Below are 22,952 nucleotides of genomic sequence, written 5' to 3'. Positions count from 1 at the left end.
GGGCAGGGTGGGTGAATATCTGTTATACTTTCAGCAAGGCTGTTGGTGGGCTTAAAGGAAAATAGCAGATCTTTAAATAAAGCAGATTGACCACAAGGTGGGAGATGATGACTGAACAAGGTGATGGAGAGACTGTGAAAGCTAAGGCAGAGGTTTCTGTATCGCACAATACTCTGCAAATACACAATACATACTCTATTGAGAATAGAGGTAGTTCAGAACTCAAAAATGCTCCAAACTTTGAAAGTGCCTTCAAAATACACTCATTTCAAGACTTGAATCATTTATCAATTGCAATTTCTAATTTCTTTAAAACTGAATTTTTAAAAATATATATATATAAGAACCTTTTTAGAAATGAATCACTAATACGTACACCAGTGGTATTTTGAAATGACAAACCAGTGATATCTCTTTTTCTGTGACCTGTTATCTTTGGGTTCTTTTGGTTTATTTTGTTCTTGTCCTTCTTCATATCAACAGTCAATCAACCAATCAATCATCTTTATTGTCCCGTTATGGGAAATTCTGTTTGCAGCCAGGTACAAATACAACACCAATGACTCACACTCACAATAAACAAAAACAATACAGCAAATAAGACAATTAAATCAGTACAACAGGATAGGAGCAATTTACCTAAAAGATATAAAACAAGTCTCATAGACACAATAATAAAATCCTAGTTGGTGACATTCACCAGAACAATAGCCATGGAAACAAAGGAGTCTCTTTGTCTTTATTACAGGCACCCTGAAACGGTGGCCAGGGGGCGGGAGCACAAACTCCTCCCGTAGTGGGTGGTCAGGACAGTCAATGATGGAATTGGTCTTCCTGTGGATCTGTCTGTGATACAGGTCTGAGCTGGGCCTGGCCAACATTTGTAATTGCATATGACTTCATACAGGTGGGACAAGCTTTTGTGTTATGTGACCTGTTTTTTAGTAGAACAGTAGCCGCGAACAATCGCAGAAGCTGAAGAATTGAGCTTCAGAATTCTCAGGGGCCCTGAGTGTTTCACTTGGCAGAATGCACCAGAAAAAAAAATGTAATCAGCAAACTACTGATTCAATTCACCGGTCAATAAAAATGATTCCAACATTAAGAGTTCTTCTAATCATTTGACAAGATATGTTTGTTTGTTCTGCTAGTGCCCTTCTCTAAAGCTGGGTGTACACTTCATGCAAAGTTGAACTCTGAAATCGAACGTGTGTATACTCATTGCGGCGTCGATCTGTTTGTTAAGTGGGGAGTGCAGATTATTCTGCTGTTGTGATCTTGCAATAACCATGGGAAACATGGTAGTGGCAACGTTTTTTATATCATTTTATTTTTTACTTTTCAGTGTCATTTATAGGTACATAGTGTGCTTGGTTTGGCTTAATGTGTAAAAACATCCCATTGTTTTCAATGCCATATATGTTTGTATTTTGTATATGTTTGTGTATATTTTCCATTTCGTTAGCTATAATGAAATAAATAAGAAAATGTTTGCTGCACCAAGCATAGACAACAATGCACAGAAAACAATGGCTGCGTTAAAGCAGCAGATGAACATCGATTATTTATGTAGCTTTTGTTTATTTAGCGTATGCAAAAAAGAAAAGGGCAAAGAGACGTTCTGCATCCAAAATCACGTACTAGCATACTGTTAAATTTGCAAAAATAGTATGCAAACGTTTTTGGTCCAAAACCATAGTATTTATCAAATAATATATGAAAAATACCTGGTTGTAGTACTGCATCCGGTGAAATATCGTAGCATGTGAACATTGGACACTACACTGGCATGAATATCCCACAGTGCATTACGACAGTTAACCTCCCAAGTAACCAGACATCAACTAATAACGGCGAAGGCCTGTTCACCCCAAAGTGGTCATGTATAAATTTTAAATCTTTTACTATTTTCCTTACATGATTCCGCACTTCAACTAGTATTGTAACATACTACACAGCGGAATTGCCGTTATGTAACATACTTGCACAATTTTTTTGCCAAGTGGTGGGTGCCACTCGTCTTTGCAAAGATGCATCTTTGGTCTGTGGGCATCATCACGTTCTGAAAGGAAGTGGAGCATTACTATGATGATGTAGTATGTCCAAAAAGCCATTGTACTTTTTACTCACATACTAAATATGCTGAATTATAGTATACATACACTCACCGGACACTTCATTAGCTACCCCTGTTCAACTGCAAACTGCACCCATTAATGCAAATATCTAATCAGCCAATCATGTGGCAGCAACTCAATGCATTTAGGCATGTAGACATGGTTAAGATGATCTGCTGAAGTTCAAACCAAGCATCAGAATGGGGAAGAAAGGTGATTTACGTGACTTTGAACGTGGAATGGTTGTTGGTGCCAGACGGGCTGGTTTGAGTATTTCAGCAACTGCTGATCTACTGGGATTTTCCTGCACAACCATCTCTAGGGTTTACAGAGAATAGTCCGAAAAAGAGAAAATATCCAGTGAGCGGCAGTTCTCTGGGCGAAAATGCCTTGTTGATGGCAGAGGTCAGAGGAGAATGGCCAGACTGGTTTGAGCTGATAGAAAGGCAACAGTAACTAAAATAACCACTCGTTACAACTGAGCTATGCAGAAGAGCATCTCTGAACGCACACCACATCAAACCTTGCAGCAGATTGGCTACAGCAGCAGAAGACCACATCGGGTGCCACTCCTGTCACCTAATGAAGTGGCCGGTGAGTGTATATAGTATGTAGTACGTAGTGTGCGATTTCGGACACAGCCAAGATGGTATGTTTGTGCAAGGAGATGAGCTGAGGAGCCAGTGGTAACACCCATTTGATATTTTAGTCCAGGTGCAGGAAATCTCTGCATTGACGTTGGTGTGCGACCATCTTGGTTAGTTCACTAAGGAGGGATATGCACACTGCAGTGGTGTTTCTCCACAAACACATCATTTCATGTAATTTAGTTCGTGAAAACTAGCTGATGTTTGTTTCTGCAGCATTGCATGTCCTGTTTAAGACTGGAGCGACTAGGGAGGCAATTTTGTTGTAGCAGCTGCTGATTAAATGCCACTTGAACAAATACTGGGTGCGAGAGTCAAGCTGCCCGAGTATACCCATCTCCTTTAGAGGCCATGTGTGCTCATTCAGCTGGGTCAACAACCCAGTTGGAGACTGCAGGTGTATTAAACATCCCTGTCAATGTGGGGTCTTTACAGTTTCAAGGGTTGACCAGAAATGTGCCTTAATCACACATCGTGTACTGACAAGTTTTACACAACAAAAATGACTATTTATATGGGGTGCCAAATAAAACTGTAAACTTAAATAAAACACATCATGTTTTTCCTGTGTTTTCTCAGATTTAGCCTAAATATGGCATTTCCCCAAAGATTTATGCTAAATATGAGACTTTTTTCTCAGATTTGACAGACACGGTAAAGAAACCTTTTAGTTCATATTTTCAGATTTAATTGACAAATAACAAAATATGCAGGCTAAATTTATAAAGGATATTTACATATATAGATAAATAAATTTGATTTAAATAAATAAATATTTAATTAAAAATAAATATTGAATTTATATCTTATGTTTTTGGTTTAAGATTTAAATTAAATATTTATATTTCACTAAATATTTGGTTCTGAAACAGATATATGAGATATAAGTTAGATATTTAATTAAAAAAAAAAGATTTAACATACAACTTTGGGGAAATGCCATACAAATGCCAGATTTATTCAGGCTAAACCTGAGTAAAAAAAAACACAGGAAAAATGTGACATGTTTTACTTTACATTTGGTACCTCATACATTTCCAGCCCGACACAATTAGGCTCTGGCAGGTTATACCACTCTTGTCAAACAAGACCCTGATGAGGATGGTGTATGTTCAAGTGTGACATGCATTAGTCATGGTTTTATGAAGAGGGAATGGAGGGTGGAGGCACTATGTGGGCTGCCTGCACTGAGAATCAGGTGCCTGATACCAACAGAACTTCACAAGAAAGCAATAAATACCTGCATTCGTCACTTCTATCTAGGATCTTTTTATGTGCTTATGGGAAGGTACAGCCGATTTGTCTCATTTCCCCATCAACTGATTGCGCGGGACTGTTTGATGAGTCAGATAAAGAGCAGAACTTCTGTGGCTTTGTTTCTCAGTTCCTCTTTAACACTACCGGCATCAGACAAGGCTTCACGGGTACCTGGCAGTACAATGTCATTTTTAAGGGCATAAATGCATGTGATTACATTTTTCACTAAAGGTTTTAGCTAATTTCTCTTGTTTCAAGTGTTACATGTTAATAGTAGTTCTTTTTCTTTGTTCTTTCAGCCGTTTGGATGTGTTATAGTAGCTTTTACAAAATGCTCATTTGTCCACCAAGCGGCTTTACTCCTAGCTACAAAAATACAAACAATCTGCAGGTTCCTATTCAAACACTCCTAAAACTAGAAAAACACTGTTCTATCATACACCTGCATAACCCCTTCCATGCTTCAGAAAGCTCTATGGGCACATATTGTTTTTCCCCGCTTGCATCCAAACATGGAACTCTTCTCGTTTTGATGCATAGGAGGTGTCAAATTATTGTTATTTTTTGCTTTGTCATTTAGCCATTGTTTCACTTTTCCCTCACTTTTACACACTGTCACTCAGTACTTTTATTTTGACAGGAAGTAACTTTCAAACTGAAGTGTGCACAATTATGTTAATTTCCTGAATTTAATTTCTGTTGGGAGAGTTAGTCTCTTCTGGTTCCTTGACCTCTCTCACTTGCCCCTATGGAAAATAGACAGAAGGTGGCTGGGGGGGAAAAGCCATCTGATCCTGGTCCATACAAAAAAAGATGACAACTGAAAACACCTTCACTAGGGAAAGACTGCCTCATATTTTTGTTTGCCACTGTGCCATCGACCTTGCCAAGAGTGAATATGCCCCCTTTGGTGTATTGATATGTATATACAAAACATAAAATGGACAACTTACTGGTGTGCACTCAGATGAAATTAATGTCCTCAAGAAATCTGTAGCTTAAGCAATTGAGGGACAAAGTTAAAAGGGACAAAGAAAGATCTCAAGTAACGACGAATAAAAATTCATGGTTTCGTTTGTATTCCATAGTTAGTTATCTTTTAGTGCACAAGAAAATTGTTTCAGTGACAATACAGACTTGAACTGACATGACCAACCTGCTAGGATATTGCATCATTATTTTCAGGGGACATACAGAATGCTTTGTGCCAGGTGGCAGTCCAAATTCAAGCATGACCTTTAAGCCAAACCCAGCATGTGAGAGGAGATGACAACAATGGGATCCTGATGTCTTTTTGCCCAATAATGATGGTGAAGCCCACATGTCTGTACACGTGCACAGCAATGGTAGGAGACTGTTAGGTGTTTGCTGTTCTTATTAGGTGTTCCTGTTCAGATGCATCCACTACCTGTGTGGCTCCAAATGGTCTAGCAGTCTTACTGTGGACTCAGCCTTCTAATTACATGAAATGAAATGGGGTGAGAAGGAAATTAAAGATGAATAGTAGAGCAGGAGAAGGTCTTCTGTTATGAAAATACACAATTTAAGGAGAAAGCATGATGAGGCCTGTGTGTGTGAGTGTGTGTATGGGGGGATACATCATATGTACAACAATACAGAGTGCACTGAGAATAGTTCCTGTGTTCTTTTAATCAGTCTTTTTAACATGGAGTAGAGGAAGTTTAAGGGGAAGTCAACTAATTCCTGTAATCGGTTGTAGCAGCCATCAGTGGTTGGCCCTTAGAGTTCGATTAGGTTAAGGCAATGCGTGTACTCCGCCATAGTATTTAACCTGTAATTTTTAGCCTCTATAATGGAAGGTATTCTCCAGGTAATCATGTGTGCAAATGTATATGATTTCAGAGAAAATGGAAGGAAGGTGAATTCTTATAATTACTTGAGGTCTAATGAATAACTTCGTGAAAATGACTAAAGAGGACAATAAATAAATTTCTGTCAAAACCAAAAAAATATATATATGTTGCGAACTGAGACAGAAGATTCATCAGGCCTGCTGTGCAGTGATAAATTGGCTTTAGCACGCCTCTAAAAAAGTGAGTGCTGTTGATTCACACCTGGAAGCTGTCCAAATGGTTGAGAAGACCGAAGGCCAAATGGAATGAGGCTACCAGTAATCTTTATTGTTGATTGCAGATTCAAGGAAGAAATTGAACAAATAATGGTGGACATAACTGCAAATGTTTCAGCCACCAAGTGCCATCATCAACACAGCAACAAAAATATGTTTGATATGAAGTGTTATGCACACATTGTTTTCTCCTGTAGTGATGTAGAGCATCTTTTTTCTTCGATGTAATTTCACACCACTTGATTAACTGGATGAGAGCACTGCATGCCTGTTGATTGGCTAGTAAGACCTATATGAGATTTAACTGATGAGAGACATCCATCCATCATCTACATAAATGGTACCATATCTTAGATGTACGATGTTACACTGATCATTGCTGACTTTACTATAGGTTTTAACTTTAGTTACACCCTGTGTTTTATATCCCGTAGTTTTCATTTGCCACACATCACATTTTTTTATACTGTGACACTTCTGGAAATTTCTAATGGCAACACTTTCATTTAACAGTATACTGCCAATGAATAGTTTAGGGCCTAGTGTGAAACTGCTATTGCATGGGTTATGTAACTACCTTGGTTATGAATAATGAACCATACCCTCTCCCTCATCCTGAACCTGACTCCAACTTCAGCTCTACTGTACTTCTCACACTTTGACCTCACCAGTTCAAAAACTCCATACCAAACCCTAAACAAAACACTAACAACAAGTTAACAATAACATCTTACAGTGTGTTATGTCATTCATGACTTAAGGAACAATACAAAATTGGATTATGTCTATAGTATTTGTATCATGTAAATGATCATGTAAACTGAATGTAGATTTTGAATGCAGCCTTCTTTCAGAATATGAACTGCTGGTATTTTACATTGTAGCACATATTTACACCACACATATAAAGGACCGACAGATGGAGGCAGTACAAAGCTACTAAATGGAACCTGAAAGGAAAGAGGAAAAAAGTTTTAGATCACTACAACAATATAATTTATGGTTCAGATGCATTCCTCAGTGCAAATACATCATTAGAGAAATGGGATGATCAAAAAACATACAGAGCTTAATGACAAACACAAATACTTAAGGGGGTTACAGCCATAAATTATTTAATTCAATATTTCTTTCATATTGCCCTGAGCCCTCTGAGGTCACCAAACCACAATAGTTTCAGCAAAAAAAAAAAAAAAAAAGAATAGACCTCTACTATAAAGTTTACTCTCTTTAATCTGCATCATCCATCTTTACTATTTATGTTTTAAATTGACCGTTAGTTATCAGGAATAGAGATTGTACACAGTGGATTTGAAGCAGGAAAGTGAGTTTCCCTTCCATTAGTTACTGCAGCAGCTACATTCTAAACATATGCTATGTCTCCACCTGCTGTAGAATTCTGGAACTATGCAAAGCAAAATGGAAATATGCAATGAACATCTTTGGTGTTTAATAATCTGAGTAACTTGAATTATAAGAAATAAATAGTATAACTGCACATATGCCAAATAATTGTGTTTTATTGGAGTTCCACTGAAACAAAAACTTTCCCAAATGCTTCATACACTTTAAATAAAGGGTGAATAAAGAATGAATGCAATGAATTCAGTCAGGAAATCTATTTAATACAGCATTTTCCTTAGACTGATTGTCTTTGTCCTTGTAACATGTACCCATACATATTTTGTTGGAATATGCTCTACCTGAATGAACTGGACCTCTCAGAATGTTTGCTGATTAACTTCTATGAGCCTCCATGTTTACAATGTTCGTATTTTATTGCACCATGGGTCAATCATACCAGCTGGTTGGAAAAGTATCAAATAAGCCTAAAATGGGTAATCAGCCAAAATTGATTCACGTCCCAGAGGCCCCCAACTCTCTCTCTCACTAACCTTCTTGCACACCACTCCCCTTCCTCACTCCCCCATCACTGCTTTTTGCAGGGCTATCATGCTGATTTCATAATCATAGATCGAAGTTATGTCATTTCAGAGAATTGCATAAGCAAAAAGAACCAGAAACCATGACGACACACAGACAGAATACAAGTCTGTGGCCAAATCACTGATCACTCTGCGGGGAAGAGGGAAAAGAATGTTAACGTACTTGTTACTACAGGCTAATCACAATGAAAATACAAATATGGTCAGTTTAGCTTAGGAATGAGTCCAGCTATTTCAATTCAAACTGGATGTGAGGTAAAAAGTAATTTCCAGGTTTCATTCAAAAAATCAAAATTGGCAATAATTCAGCCAATTTGATGTGCGCTGTAGTACATTTTAATTAAAAAATATTACTAAGGGAGTGGTTTATGAAAAAGGCCAATGTAAATGGAAGTATTATATATCAGCCTCTGTAAATAAGGTACACGAGAGTGAGACTAAGCGATACAAGCTATAAGAATGTTGTCATGGTTCCTTATTCCGTTTGCTGTGTGGCATCGTGGGTTGTGATAATCGATGCCGTTTCATGCTAATCGGCTACTCAGTATCCCTCTTGAGGAAACTGAGTGCTGTTTCAAGTAACTGAGTGTGGTAATCTTCAGGACCGCCTGAGGGCGCTCCGTGATTGCTTTTGATTACAACCAATTGTTTGCACCTGATTGAGAGAGCTTATATACGCTCAGGTGAGATCTGTTCTTTGCTTTAGTGTCTACTGATGTACACGAAAGCTGGTGCAGGCAAAAGCTCTGTTAGAGAAACGGTGGTAAGAAAAAGGTATAGGATTTTTGAATGTAGCTTTGGTTTTGACTAGTAGTAAGACACCTGTCCTACTAGTCATCTAGCTCTAATTCTTTATTTTCCTTAAACACCTTTTTGCCTTCCTCATTTACGAGGCACCCCTTTTCTTTTGCTTTTCTTCAGACTGCGCTGCAGTCTTCCTGAAGTTCACTCACTCCTTACGCCTTAGTTTCGTTCTCCTGCCCAGACATTTACTTTGTGCTGGGATATTCTCCCTTAGGAGTTGAGTTTTCTTTTCGTTACTCCTTCCTCAAGTCTCTTACTGAGATCTAGTGGTTTCCACTTCGGTGGTAACTTAAAGAAACCCCCTTTTTGAATTCATTGTAGCTGCGTATGGTCTTTAACACTTCCCAACCCTCACAAATGTATGACATCATTGTGCTTTGTGACCGTATTTTGATGTGTGCAGAAACCCAGAGCTTTTGAGCACTGATGAGTCATGATGATAAAGCCATGTCTAATAAGCGTGCCATGTCTCCCGAATGAATAAATGAGGTTACTGATAACCTAAAGTGTCAGTTACCTAGTATTGGGCACATAGTCAGATTTATAACCTAGTTTGGCGGGCAGTCCATCATGTTGATTGTGAAAGTGACACAGGAAGTTACTAAGAATAGGAACTGAAATACTGACATTACTGGAAATGAATAGTTTTCTGAAGACTATGTTCCTGTCTATTGCCTATTTTGCATGGTAGACCTGTACAGCTCACATTGCGCCAGTGTTGATGAATATACCATTGCATCATAAGCATGCTTGATTTAACTGGATTGTAGTCACTACTTTTGTCTCCATTCAATTCAATGAAATTTTGTAGAAATGCAATTATTTTTGGAAAAAAAAAAAGACCTACTACATTCGTGTTCAATAATATGTAGGTATTTGAGTCATTACTTGTGCTTGGCTGTACTCCATTGGCTGTACTGAAGGCCAGGACTCATCAGAGAAGCTTGTAGATGGGCTCATCTTGTTTCAAAGAGTCTATACAAACTTCCTATGTACACTGTACTTCCGTTGTGTATGCAATGCCTAAATGGACAACAATGATAAATTCTCCAGAGAAACAATGTCTATCAATGTCTCGGAATTAGCACATTTTTTGGACTGAACATGACTATTTTTGCTGGATTCTTGCTGTGATGAAGACTTTACCATGATTCCTATCGTTTGTGTATTTCCTAAATGTATAGAAGGTGAGGGACCCCAAGCTTATTTTGCCATCATACTTGTTACAAAATAAGGAAACGTGGTGGCTAAGTAATTTGCATCATAAAATAGCTTCTGAAGATGGAACCATGAGTTAAATTTTCAAACAGTATCTTGTGTGACAAGACTGTTTTAAATGCAAATAAACCCACTCTGGCCCTAATGCAACTTAAGAGGTGCATGCTAAAATAGCCTCTAAAATGTATTTTAAAAAAATTAAAAATGTAATTTAATTCATAATGAAGAACTAATCAGTGGTTTGCAAGCAAGCAGCACCCTGAGGTTTGAGGACTGAAATGACTTGTTTAGATAAAACAAGTCATTTGATGTGTGCAGCCATCTAGTGGTTTATTCATATATTACAGCTGATGATCACTTCTGTGGCAGCGGTGGGCTTTTTGCATGACAGGCGCTCAGTGGAACAGGCAGGTCAGCCGTCACCTCTATACATCCTTGCTGTTACAGCAATGGGCCTTGAAGACAATGGACATAAACGTTGTGCTTTTCTACTATAGAGCACCAGAGAGACAAAGCCATAACTCCATGACACATACACACATGCAGTTTTTCCTTAGCGTCTGTTCTCCCTGAAGGCAGGGTCGCCCCAGTCATGTTCCTTCAAATGATGGCTGCCAGTAAGATATTCGATTGAAAGAATCATAACAGAAACATACACTTTATTTATTCATACTAAGAAAGAAATAAACCTCTTTTAAAAAAAATTAAAATGCTGATTTATTTCCTAAAAAAAATATGTACACATTTTGACAGAACCTCTGGGAGAATAACAAGGCCACAGCATCGGATTCTTACTTGTTCTTACATAATAAACAGAATAAATATGATACATAATGCTCTTTTCTGCTTTGGCAAACATCTGTTTGAGATGATGGACAGAGTTGAATTCAATTTTTTTTTGTATAGCGCTTTTTAGAGAACTGCCACAAAGGTGCTTTAAAGAGTGATGGGGCTGCAGAATGGGGCAGCTTTGCTTAGCATGCCAGGAGGTTTAGTGGGAATCAGGGGCTCAGGACTATGGAGCGGGCGGCAGCAGAGGCTCGGGATAGTTAAATGCTGTCGAGGAGCTGAAGTAGCGGGGGCCTTTGGCGGCGGGCGACATGGAGGTAGGAGAGCAGGTGATGGAGGTGGGCGGTGGCGACCCAGGGCAGCCGGAGGAACTGCTGTCGGCGGTGGAGCCCAGTCGGGAGGCCCACAAGCAGCCCATGTGCCGGAGCAGCTTCTTGACGTCATTGCGGAACCGCACGCCCACCAGGGCGTACAGCAGCGGGTTGAGGCAGCAGCGGGTGTAGGCCAGGCTGCGCGTGGTGTACTCGGCCAGCAGGAGGTGCCCCCACTGGGCGCAGGTCTCGGGCGGGCCGGCCGCCTTCACCGAGAGCAGCGCGGTGTACGGGAGCTGGAAGAACAGGAACACCAGCACCAGCGCCGCCATCAGCCTCAGGGTGCGCTGCCGCTTCCAGCCCCGCCCCCGCATCAGGGTGCGGCCGATCGTGCCGTAGCAGAAGAGCATCACCAGGAAGGGCAGGCAGAAGCCCGCGATCTGAGCCCCCCGGGTGGCCGCCTTGACCCGCCAGCTCTCCCGTATCCACACGTTCATCTCGCACTGCGCCCCGCCCCCGTCGGGCCTGACGTCCACGCCGGCGAAGACGATCTCGGGCAGGCTGAGGAGCGCGGAGACGGCCCACACGCCCAGCGCAGCCAGCTTGCTGCAGAGCAGCATCCGCCTGCGCAGCCGGTGCGCCGCCTGCGCCCACACGATGACCACGTAGCGGTCGACGCTGATGCAGGCCAGCAGGAGCAGCCCGCTGTAGGTGTTGGCGGCGTGGAGGCCGCGGGTGGCCTTGCAGAGCTGCGTGCCGAACTCCCAGCTGCCCAGCAGCGTGTCGGCGGCCTGGAAGGGCATGGTGAGCACCAGCAGGAGGTCCGAGTTGGCCAGGTGGAGCAGGAAGACGTCGGTCATGCATCGCAGGCGGAAACGGCGGTACAGGGCGTAGGTGGCGATCACTAGGAAGTTACCCAGCAACCCTAGGAGGAAGACCACTATGAAGATGCACATCTGGAACACCTTGATTTGGAGCTCCTGGGCACTGCTGCTTTCACACATCTCTGGCATCTCGGGCATTTCAGAGCTGTCACTCTGAAAGTAGCCATAATCTTCAGTCACCGATAAAAGCTTGTCCATCCTCAGATGCTGGGGAGATCAGATTTATTTAGTTTTATTTATGCCGTCATTTTCTTTCATGTTCAAAATAGTATTTTTGGAAGGTTTTTAAATTGTACCATTTCTTTTCATTGAAATGAAAAGCAATTTTATTCATTAAAAATTTTGTAAGAAATGTTTCTGTTTTTCTTTACTTAGATACTGTTTCATTAAAACAGGACAAATCAATAATACAAGTGCTGGTGTTATACAAAGAACAACTGTTCCTGTGTTGGATTTTTCTAGTAGAACCTTTATGCATTTCTGACAATTTAATCCGAACTGGACAAATGAATAATTATAATAATTATATTAATTATGAGAACAACTACAGTTTCCTGTGCTGAATCTGTCAGGACAAACCTTTATGCACCTCTGATACTTTAATTAGAACAGTTCATGGTGCGTGCATGGTGTACCACACCTCAGCTAAAATGTTTTGAGTGTACTACAGCAGCTGGTCTTCACAGCCAGAAAAATGCCTTCGGTAAGAATTGGCTTACTTTCCACTACGGCATTTCACTGCTACTGTCCCTTAATCATTTTAACTGTCTAATGCAGGGGATCTCAATCTCGGCCCCCGGGACCCATGCATAGGCTGTTTTTTGTTACAGCAAAATTTCTTGCTCAGTTAAGGTTGTTGAACAAGTGTTTAAGTTCTTTAATGCATTTTTCCTTAAGCTTGTTAACACAAGGCAGGTTTGCCTTATTATCATTTACTTTGTCTTTGAATTCTTCATTATCTACCAAATGCTGTGAAGAAGTATTTGTGCCCTTCTTGATTTCCTCTATTATTGTGCATTTGTCACACTGAATGGTTTCGGATCTTTAGTCAAAATATAATATTATATTGGACAAAGGGAAACAGTCAATCACAATAACAAAGACTGGGCAAAAATGGGATTCATGGGAGAGTAGCAAGGTGGAAACCATTGCCAACCAAGAAAAACATCAATGCTTATCTCAAATTTACAAAAAAGACACATGATGATCCCAAAGCTTTTTGGAATAATGTTCAATGGACAGATGAGTCACAAGTGGAACTTTTTGGATGAAGATTTTGTCACATTATGTCTAGGGTAAAGAAAATACAGCGTTTCACAATAAGATTGTCATACCAACAGTCAAACATGGTGGTGGTAGTGTGGAGATGCTTTGCTGTCTCGGAACCTGTATGACTTTGCGATTATTGAAGGAACCATGAATTCTGCTCTGTATCAGAAATGTGTTAAGGAGAATGTCTGAATGTCCATGAGCTGAAGATGAAGCGTAATTGGATTATGCAGCAAGACAATAATCCAAAACACAGAAGCAAATCTACATCTGAATGTCAGAAAAGAAACTAAATGAAAGTCCTGACTTGAACCCAATAGAGATGCTGTGGTAGGACCTGAAACAACGAGCTCATGCTCCTACAAATTTGTCTGAATTAAAGCAGTGCTGCAAAGAGTGGGCTAAAATTCCTCCAAAGAGATGTGAAAGACTGATATCTAATTACAGGAAGCGTTCGGTTGCAGTTATTGCTGATAAAGGTGGTGAAACTAGTTATTTAGTTTAAGGGGGCAATTACTTTTTCACATAGGTGATACCGGTGTTAGATAATCTTTTCATTAAATAAATGAAATTTTTAATTTTAATTTTTGTGTTTACTCAGGTTCCCTTTAATATTTCATTTAGCGTAAAGATCTGAGACCATTCAGTGTGACAAACATGCAATAATAGAGGAAAATAAGGAGTAAAATATATTTCTTTGCCTGTCTTTATGAAATTGTTTGCAGTATATCATAACGCAACTATGGGACTATTCTTCATGGCAAGCATAGATATTTCTGACAAAATGTAGATTCAAAGGGTAAATAAACCCTCAAAACATGAACAGCATAACTAAGAAAAATTTACATCTTGTTAAAATTCTGGGATTGCAATTGTGCTCGGAATGAAAATGAGCACACACGGATTGAAAACAGCATACCACTGTTCTTATGGAACCTACTTTTTTCATGTTAGGGAGTCAGTGTTACTTTTTTGTAGAATCAGAAAAGAGGGCACCTTTGACAGAGGTAACTATAGGGCATTTTCTGTGGTAGCATAATACAGTCAGATTGGAAGGGTTTTGTGTAAGCTCAGTATCATACACTTTGGCCCATTGGCATTAGTGTAGTTCAAAAATTGGAACAAAAGAATGTTAAAAACGATAATGTATATTTTTTTAAAAATCACAAATGCAAGTGAAACCCACTTAATAGCAAAGTAAAACTGTTTTGTAAATTTCGTGACTGTCCCCTTTTAAAAATATTAGTTGTGTGATGCCTGTGAGTAAGCTTCTGATGAAGCCTAATCATAACCAAACTACAGTTGCGTGCCAGCGTCTGCCGTTCGTTAAACATCGGGAAGTTGTGGGTAGACTAAGCTCTATAAATCAGTCATTGGCGTGCGCCGAGTAGTTTTTAGCTGAGCCCTTCCATAGCCTTGTTACATTTGATCTGAGGCAAAATAGCAGAAGATAACACGTTTTGTTGTCTGAAAGCAGTAGGTATTGGAGTAATGTCCTTTCTTAATTTGTATTAGCATTGAAGTTATGATTACAAAACTGTGGATGTCCAAAAAGGTAAGACTCTCACATCATAATTGATATTCATCTTATTAATAACAGGAAAAACAGTAATCAAAAATAGTCTAACTTGTTAAACATGTTGCAGTATTTACATTTTAATAGAAACAACATTGACTGGGAGAAACTATTTGAAATTATATAATAATTACTTGTGTATTCAAAGGTATTTTTTATACACTCTTGGATACTGTTTCTTACTGTTCTCCACACTATGCTGCATATTATTGAACACAGAAACATCAATATTGATTAATACTGTCACAAACGTGTAACAACATTTGAAGGCATGTTCCATTGTAGGCATTTTAAGTATACGCAGGCATCTTAAATTTTGCGTCCCCATTGACCCCACAGTTCAAAATTTATAACTTGTAAAACTGCATAAATAATATTAAAATGGCATCAAAACACATTGTAAACAGAATTATTATACTTATATTATTACATTTCAGTGGATTTAAGTAACAGGATTACAGTATGTGAGCATCTGATGTTAGTAAGAACCACCGCACACTCAGCAACTATATTGTTAAAGATAGAACAGGAGTTGGTAACCAAAGACATTTCTTCTAACCACACATTATACACAAACAAACCCTAGGTTCACTGTGGCAATTTTAATATTGCTGGTGTGTTATGGCTTGTGTACAGGTTATAATCTAAATGTCATGTTTCCTAACAGACCTGGAAACTGTTAGAGTCAACACATATTAGGAGTGTATTCAGCAATTGCAGATAGAACACCAAAGCAAAAGCATAATCAGCTATGTAAAAGCATGAAAAACTATGGTCAAAACTGCATGTGCATTTACCATGATGTCCATGCGTTGGCTTGAGATTGGTTTGCGAGGCAAAACAGACTCTGTATCAGTTAACTTTAAGGGGTGAACAAGCAGTTCGCTGAGAACATTACAAAGAGAAATTATGCGGTGGTTGGTGTTTCCTTTATTTTTTGGGTTATCGGTGTGTGTGTACACGATATTAAAATAGTTTTAAAATTGCTATATGCATGGTGCTTACTGTAACAATAATAAGTCACTTTAATGAACATAGTGCAAAGGATATCATAATATTAATGACTACAATATTTTTTATTTGTGTATTCACATTAACATACACTTTGACTGGAAATAATTGTGTGTTTTTGATGCATTACTGTGAGTCTATTCGTCTCACTGTAAGCCGCTAACACACAGAAAGACTGAAGTTCAAAATTTACGTAAAACATTAATTAAAGGAAGACCAAAGCATCATAATGAAACAATAAAACTATTTTGAGTTGTCTGAGTATTGGCCAGATTAACAAAAGTAAAATACTTTTCCTGTTTAGTGTACGTCTAGCACCTTTGCATTTAATATTGATATACATTTTTAAAAATAGCACATGCATTTTAAAAAGAGAAGATACTTTAAGTTGTACCACTTAAATGCAGAAATATACATTCATGAAGTGAGCCATTTTACATTTTTTCTCAATGCGTGTCGGACTTTGCACGTTTGCAAATAAGTATGTCTTTTCTGGTTTCCAGCAAGAGCTAAATAAATATCCGTGTTAATTCCATACAAAATAAATATTGCATTTTCTTGCAGATCATCTTATTATTTTCTAAGGAATGATAATATTTCTTTGAACATTTTGAAAATATTAGACCAACATATGTTGCCAAATTATATTGTATAGGTGCTCTTTGTAAAATATGCATTTTAATGATCTCTTTTTTAATATATAGAAAAGCTTATAATCAAGAGGCAAGAAAGGAACAACCAAGATTAAATAAAGTTCACTAACCTGCTTTGCAAGTTGCCCGATGATTTGGTGTTGAAGTGAAGAGCTGGACTGTACTGTGGGTGTGTTTTAGTGTTCTTGCTGCCATTCTTGCCAAACAAACAACAAAAAAAAAGCCCATCTGACCCAGCAGTAACCTATCAGTCAACATCAGTGATCTGACTGCTGACTCTCTGCTTTCTGCTTGGCACTTCAGAGATCAAAGAGAGTGCATAATACAATTTCATCGGCTTAACATCTTTACAGTAAAATGAGCAGAAGCTCACAGAATAGGTAATGATAGGTAATGATTTGATGCGTAATGAAATATTTTATATTGACCATGTCATTACTGTAGCCTCTGAATGTTCCCATGTCACTTCTGATGACCTCATACACGTATATTCTATATCATCCTTGTGATGCACACATAATATTTAGCCAAATTAAGTAAATGATACTTATATTTTCATTTAAAAAATCCATTGAAATACATTTAAAAAATATGTATAATACAATAATCCAAAGTATATTTAATAAATACAGGACTATTTCTTATCATAAACACCCACCTCACACCTTATTCCATTCATAACAGCACCTATAAACTAATAGCAGTGCCAGATCCTTCTGGTATGGCAGAAAAACCTGAGCAATATTCAATCAGTAGATTAATCAGGCCTAAGCAAGACCTTATTTTGCACATAAACCAGAATAGGGAGTGTGAATCTAAGGCCAGAGTACAGAATTTCCAATAATAATAATGGAATATCATGTGATTGTGCATGTGCCTTCGATAAGTTTTTTTTTTTGACAAGGTTTAACTCGAGACCATCTTGAATATTACAACACAATAAACACAAGGCAATCTTCATAATGTGACTACACATTGTAACCTTAAACAATTCATAATTTAAGATTACTGACATGATCCCTTCAATTGTTGGGCTATAAAGAGAATCGTGAATTGCCAAGGTTAAATGCTGTTTTTGTGTTGCAAAATTTACTCTACTTATTTGAATGCACTGTATTAATGTAAGACAGTTTACTCTATGACAGCAACAGACTTCAGGAGTTCAACCAAAGGAGAGGATGATGGGAGGAAAGAGAACAACCATATTGGTCAATATCTTGGCATGATGGGTTTGGGCAGGGGTTTACTGAATATATTTCTGGGTGTTGTGTGAGAACAGAGCTCAGGCTATAACTAAGTCACAACTGTTTCCTGATATGTACTAATGATGTGATCTCATGCCCATGCTTTTGCCTATGCCATATTTGTCTAGATAATGTGATTACTGTTACACTTTTCCTATCTCCTATCTGCAAGGTGCACATCGATGAGATGTTTAAACTTTTTTTCTTATTTTCTCCATTTAAGAAGCTGATGAGCAAAACTGAAACGTGTTGAAAACACTGTGATTAATAGAGAGAAGCCACAGGCCCCAAAACCACAGGGTAATTGGATTACTCTGAAGAAAAGCAAGGCAAACCAGTTCTTTCTCAGCACTGTGTCTCTTTTCACAGTGTTTTTGTTTATGACTGTGGTCACCCAGCCAAACCAAATTTGAACACAGAACACAGTATCATCTACCTTTCACTCTAAAACAGTCAGGTTTGTTTCAGAAGCCATGTCTCATTGTGACAACAACATAATATTCACATGTCTATTATTTAATCACTTCATTACTATTTCTGCAGTATTTTTGGGGCTAAAGAGGGCTGATAGCCCTTACACTTTAGCAGGGCATAAGTATGTGAAAATTAAACACATACAAAAATTAAGCTAATATATAAATCTCCACAATCATTTCACCCCAGGAGCATGTCATGCAAAACAAATGATTAACCAGATAATCAGCCTACTGTATTTTTGCGCTGATTGTGTATCGTTGACTTTGGTTAATGGCACTGATGGAAAAAAAAAAGAGTTTGTGAATAGCTAGTACTGATGCATTCTGCAACTACACATGTAAGCCTTTGGAGTTTTTTTCTCTAAAATTACTGAATTACTCTAAATATTACTGAAACAAAGTAACAGAAGTTCAAACACTGTGGAAATGCAAGTTTTTTTCTCAACTAAAAGATTTTTTTTTTGAGTGGATACAAACGCTTGAGGCTGTATCTGGTGGGCTTAGAAACACAATGCAGACACAGCCACAACACTGGAAAAATTCTGGTACAAATTTGATGATGATACCAGTTTTTTCTGAGCTATGTCTGGGCAGGTTACCAAAAAGCCATTTGGAGACTGCAAAAGGACACTTGGTAACCTAATGATATTACAAGCTATTCGAGGAGCAAAATTCTATATACTTTATACTACATGCTCAAGGAAGAAGTAGTGGCTTGCTTTCCCCCTGCCTGGCAGACCCCCCCCCCCCTTCCTCTCCCTCTCCTTATCCCACATAATTTAATTATCTAAAATGCTTCTCAGTTAACACTGCAATACCTTACCACTGGCACACAGTGTACTAGGCAGAAGTTATACTGTACTGTCCATGTTGAGTCATTGCGAGTCTGGGGACTGCTGGGTCAGAGAAGCTACTAGGTGGGCTCATTTTGTTCCAGAGGTTCTATATTAACTGGAGATAACAACATTCGTTGCTGCACAATATTTTTGGCGTGTATGCAATGGCGAAATGGACAACAATGATAATTCCTCCAGATAATTTTTAAGTAAATAATGGACATTCTATGTAGGTTTCTCCAAGTTAGCACTTATCTGGTACTAAAAATAACCATGGATTCTTACCGTGACAAGCATACTGACTTTATTGTGATGTGTCATCTGTGGATTTCCAAAACACAAAGAAAGTGAGGACCACCAAGCTCGTTTTGCCACCCCTCCTGTTACAAAAGAAGGAACTGTTGTCTCTAAAACATTGGCATCATAAAATAGTTTATAGATTTTGAACCGTGAGTTTTAACAATTTAAAACGGTGTATCATGTGACCGGATTGATTGAAAATGTAACAATAAAAAAACAGAATGAATGCAAATTAACCCACTCTGGCCTGAAAATGGACTTAAGGGGTAAATGCCTTGTCATCTAATAAGCACAGTTGAATTTTAATCCAAGACTCTGACAGTAAAAATTACACTACTGTAAATATTCCAGTACAGTAGGTGTTCGCATGCTCCATTTACGTTCATTTCAAATCTTCAACAAACAAAAATATAAAAAACGAATTTTAATCCAAGACTCTGACAGCAAATATTACACTACTGTACATATTCCAGGACAGTAGGTATTGGCATGCTCCATTTATGTTCATTTCAAATCTTCAACAAACAAAAAATATAAAAAATGTTGCTTTAATTTTCAGATCACAATTTTTCCCAAAATGATTTTTCCCAAATATTATCACTCACAATTAGCCAAAGTGCACGCACGCACTCACACACACACACACACACACACAGGTTAAAGGTTAAATTGGGATTTGGGAGGTGGGTGGACCCTGAGATCCGGTGGGAGGTGGGTGAAAAAAGTAAACCAATGAATGGCTCAGCTCAAAATAGTTGTATCTTTAATGTATTGTGCACATAATTGTAAATAAGGAAAACAATGTTTTAAAAAAAATGTATACTATTGATGCAAGCTTTTACATAAAATATTTCAGGTTTATTAAGTGTCATTAATGCTGAGAATTTTTTTTACCCACAAACATAATCGGTCATCCTCCTCTTGTCCTCACTTTGTTCCTCCTTTATCCATCTTTCTTAAACTGGTGAGGCACAAAACTTTCCTTTAAACTAATCATTGATCTCAAACTGTTTTAATTAATTTTCAGTGATTAACAAGCATGCAAACATCTGACTAATCAAGGGACACAGCTTCTTCGTATTGTGTTAGGGAGATTAAATGGTAAATGCGATTTAGAAAAATCTGTTTTAATCACTAAGCAGTGGTGGAATCTTCCCCTGATTTTCCTTGAGTATCAATACAATTAATCCACAAAATAGGCTACTCAATACTATCATATAAAGCCAGCTCTCCCCAAATAGGCAGTTTTAGCGAGGAGCCTAGGCCTTATAGCCTACATTTATTTTCATTTGCAGTACGAAATTGTGCACATTTTTAATCGACATTATTCGCGGATGCACTTCTTTCTCCGCACTCGTATTCATGGCAAATATCTGCAATGTGTAGATTGTAAACAAAATTGAAGTGCAGGTTTTGTTTTTGCTGGTTATTCTGAAAGCTAACACGGTAGATAACAGACTGGTGTATCCTATTTGTTAAGTGTAGACTACTTGGTGATTAAAAAGGATTTTTAACGGATAAATTGAATTTATGATTTAATCCCCCTAACATGGTATGAAGACGCTGTGTGTTAGGCTACTTGCCATTTAATTAATTCGATCATTGGCACGCTTGATTATAAAGGAAAATTACTAATGAAAACAGGTTGAGACCAATGATTAGTTTAAAGGAAAGTTTTGTGCCCCACCGATTTTCAGCGCACCAGTCGCCACTGAATAAAACGTTATGCATGTGGGAAATAGCCTATTCAATCCTAGCTTAGCTGCTGACCAGCAACCTGCTGATTTTGCTCAATCAATCAAAGTTGCCGTTAATAATAGCTGGCTTTCGTGGGGGCTGTTTATTCATCTCTCTTTAAAATGTTGCATAGATTAAATTACATGTTAATGAAATTACTTACCGCATCCGCTTCCAAACAATCAAGGCTCTTGATTTGATATTTCAGGCTCTTTTAGGTACTTCTTCACAAACCGTAACCTGGCCATCCTATTTTTGTGAGTAACTAGTGGTTTTCATTTGTGGTGCAAGATAGCCAAAGTTTTTGTGCTTTTTAAAATAAAAAAAGTTTTGCTTCAGAGTCAACAGAGGAAGAAGGTCACTGCAGCGGTAGGTCACTATAGGCATGACGAAGGAGCATAGTTACATTTAAAGGTATACTACGCAGGATTTCTTAGCCTGTGTTGACAATCAAGGAAGTCTCCTCCTCCGTCTTCAAACCCACCCACTCACACCAAGTAAGTTACCCCACCTAATGTAGCTAGCTTGATAGCTAAAGGTAACATTAGTACTGTGAAATGAGCAAACATGAGCAACAGTAAGAATGCAGATTTGATTATAGCTTAATTCATTCTATTATTTTGTAATAAAAAGTAATTTTTATTATTGGAACTTTAAATGATTAAATTTCAGATCCTCGCGAAAGTCCTTATTGTCGCCAGCTTCACACTGCCGATAATGTTACTTAGGCTACAGGTCCAACATAATACAAGCCAACTCAGAGTCGCTTTTAATCCCCTTTGCTGAACGTCAGCTGACACCACCGAGGAAAAGCAATTCCAAGTATAACTCCAGTTCATGAACAAGCTCTGTCGGCTTGTCTTTTTTCTTTGCTGTATCTGTATCACTTGTTAGCTATGCAGCTATACTCAGCACTCTTCACACAGAAAACAGCGCAACACCCAGAAACGTTCCAAACACATTTTAGAATAACAAATACAGGTAGTGGCTAAAGTGCGTATAGAAAGAGATTGCCTTTGCATTATAGATATGGTTATAGCATGGTTATATCATAATATCTTCAAGGTAAAAATCCAGTATAGTATGCCTTTACATTTTTTAAAGTATTTATATATTTAAAACACTTTCTGTGACACAGTTTGTCTCGCAAAAATATTGGAAATGTCATTGCAAATAGCTTTAATTAATCAACGTAATATACTTTTCCAAAATATATGATATATGAAATTATTGAAAATGGATTTATTTTTATTAAAATATTTGACATCATGGCTAAGACAAAATTAAAAAAATATATAAATGTTAATGTTAAATGTTACTAACATCAAACTGAAATCAATTAAAATATTTTTTAAAAAATTAAGCAACTTTTTTTTTTTTACCAGGGATAATCTTTATTGTTGGTGTGTATCAGATCAAAAAATTGAATTGGTTTAGAAACACAGATTCCGAAAATTATGTCTCGGGACATATTTTGTAACAAACTAACTGAGATTTATTTAATAATTATTTATAAAATATTGGAAGAACCTACTGTACGTTGGACATTGCTATTTTGATTTCTTTGTATTTATAGCCTGTGCAATTTGTAGTTATTGATTTTTATTACAAAAATGTATTTGTAGAACTAATGAGAAAGACCCTAACACTAAGTTTCAATACTCCCTATATTTTCTAATGCTGTTTCAAGTAGAATTTTCTAAGCTTAAATTTGGTCCCACTTTACAGCTGAATTAATATTGTTAGAGTTGACACTGGACATGAGGCAGAAAAGGTGCAGTGTGTCCA

The 22,952-nt window shown here is 38.0% G+C and overlaps 1 protein-coding gene across 1 annotated transcript; it reads right to left on the bottom strand.

The window, feature by feature from the left end:
* Window positions 1-10,439: 10,439 nt before the first annotated feature.
* On the bottom strand, window positions 10,440-16,793 carry ccr10 (chemokine (C-C motif) receptor 10). The gene is made up of 2 exons (XM_064321602.1): window positions 16,682-16,793; window positions 10,440-12,269 (listed from the first exon to the last, which is right to left on the bottom strand). Exon 2 carries the CDS (start codon window positions 12,258-12,260, stop codon window positions 11,094-11,096), a length of 1,167 nt encoding a protein of 388 aa, XP_064177672.1. The 5' UTR covers window positions 12,261-12,269; window positions 16,682-16,793; the 3' UTR covers window positions 10,440-11,093.
* Window positions 16,794-22,952: the final 6,159 nt, after the last annotated feature.

The sequence above is a fragment of the Anguilla rostrata genome, chromosome 2 (assembly GCF_018555375.3).
Source record: "Anguilla rostrata isolate EN2019 chromosome 2, ASM1855537v3, whole genome shotgun sequence".
Lineage (NCBI taxonomy): Eukaryota > Metazoa > Chordata > Actinopteri > Anguilliformes > Anguillidae > Anguilla > Anguilla rostrata.
The sequence above is the reverse complement of the archived record's forward strand: the minus strand, read 5'-3'. Positions and strand labels throughout refer to the sequence as shown.

What these genes read in the sequence shown, in the direction of transcription:
- ccr10 (XM_064321602.1), bottom strand. Translation starts at nt 12,260, where the DNA reads ATGGACAAGCTTTTATCGGTGACTGAAGATTATGGCTACTTTCAGAGT.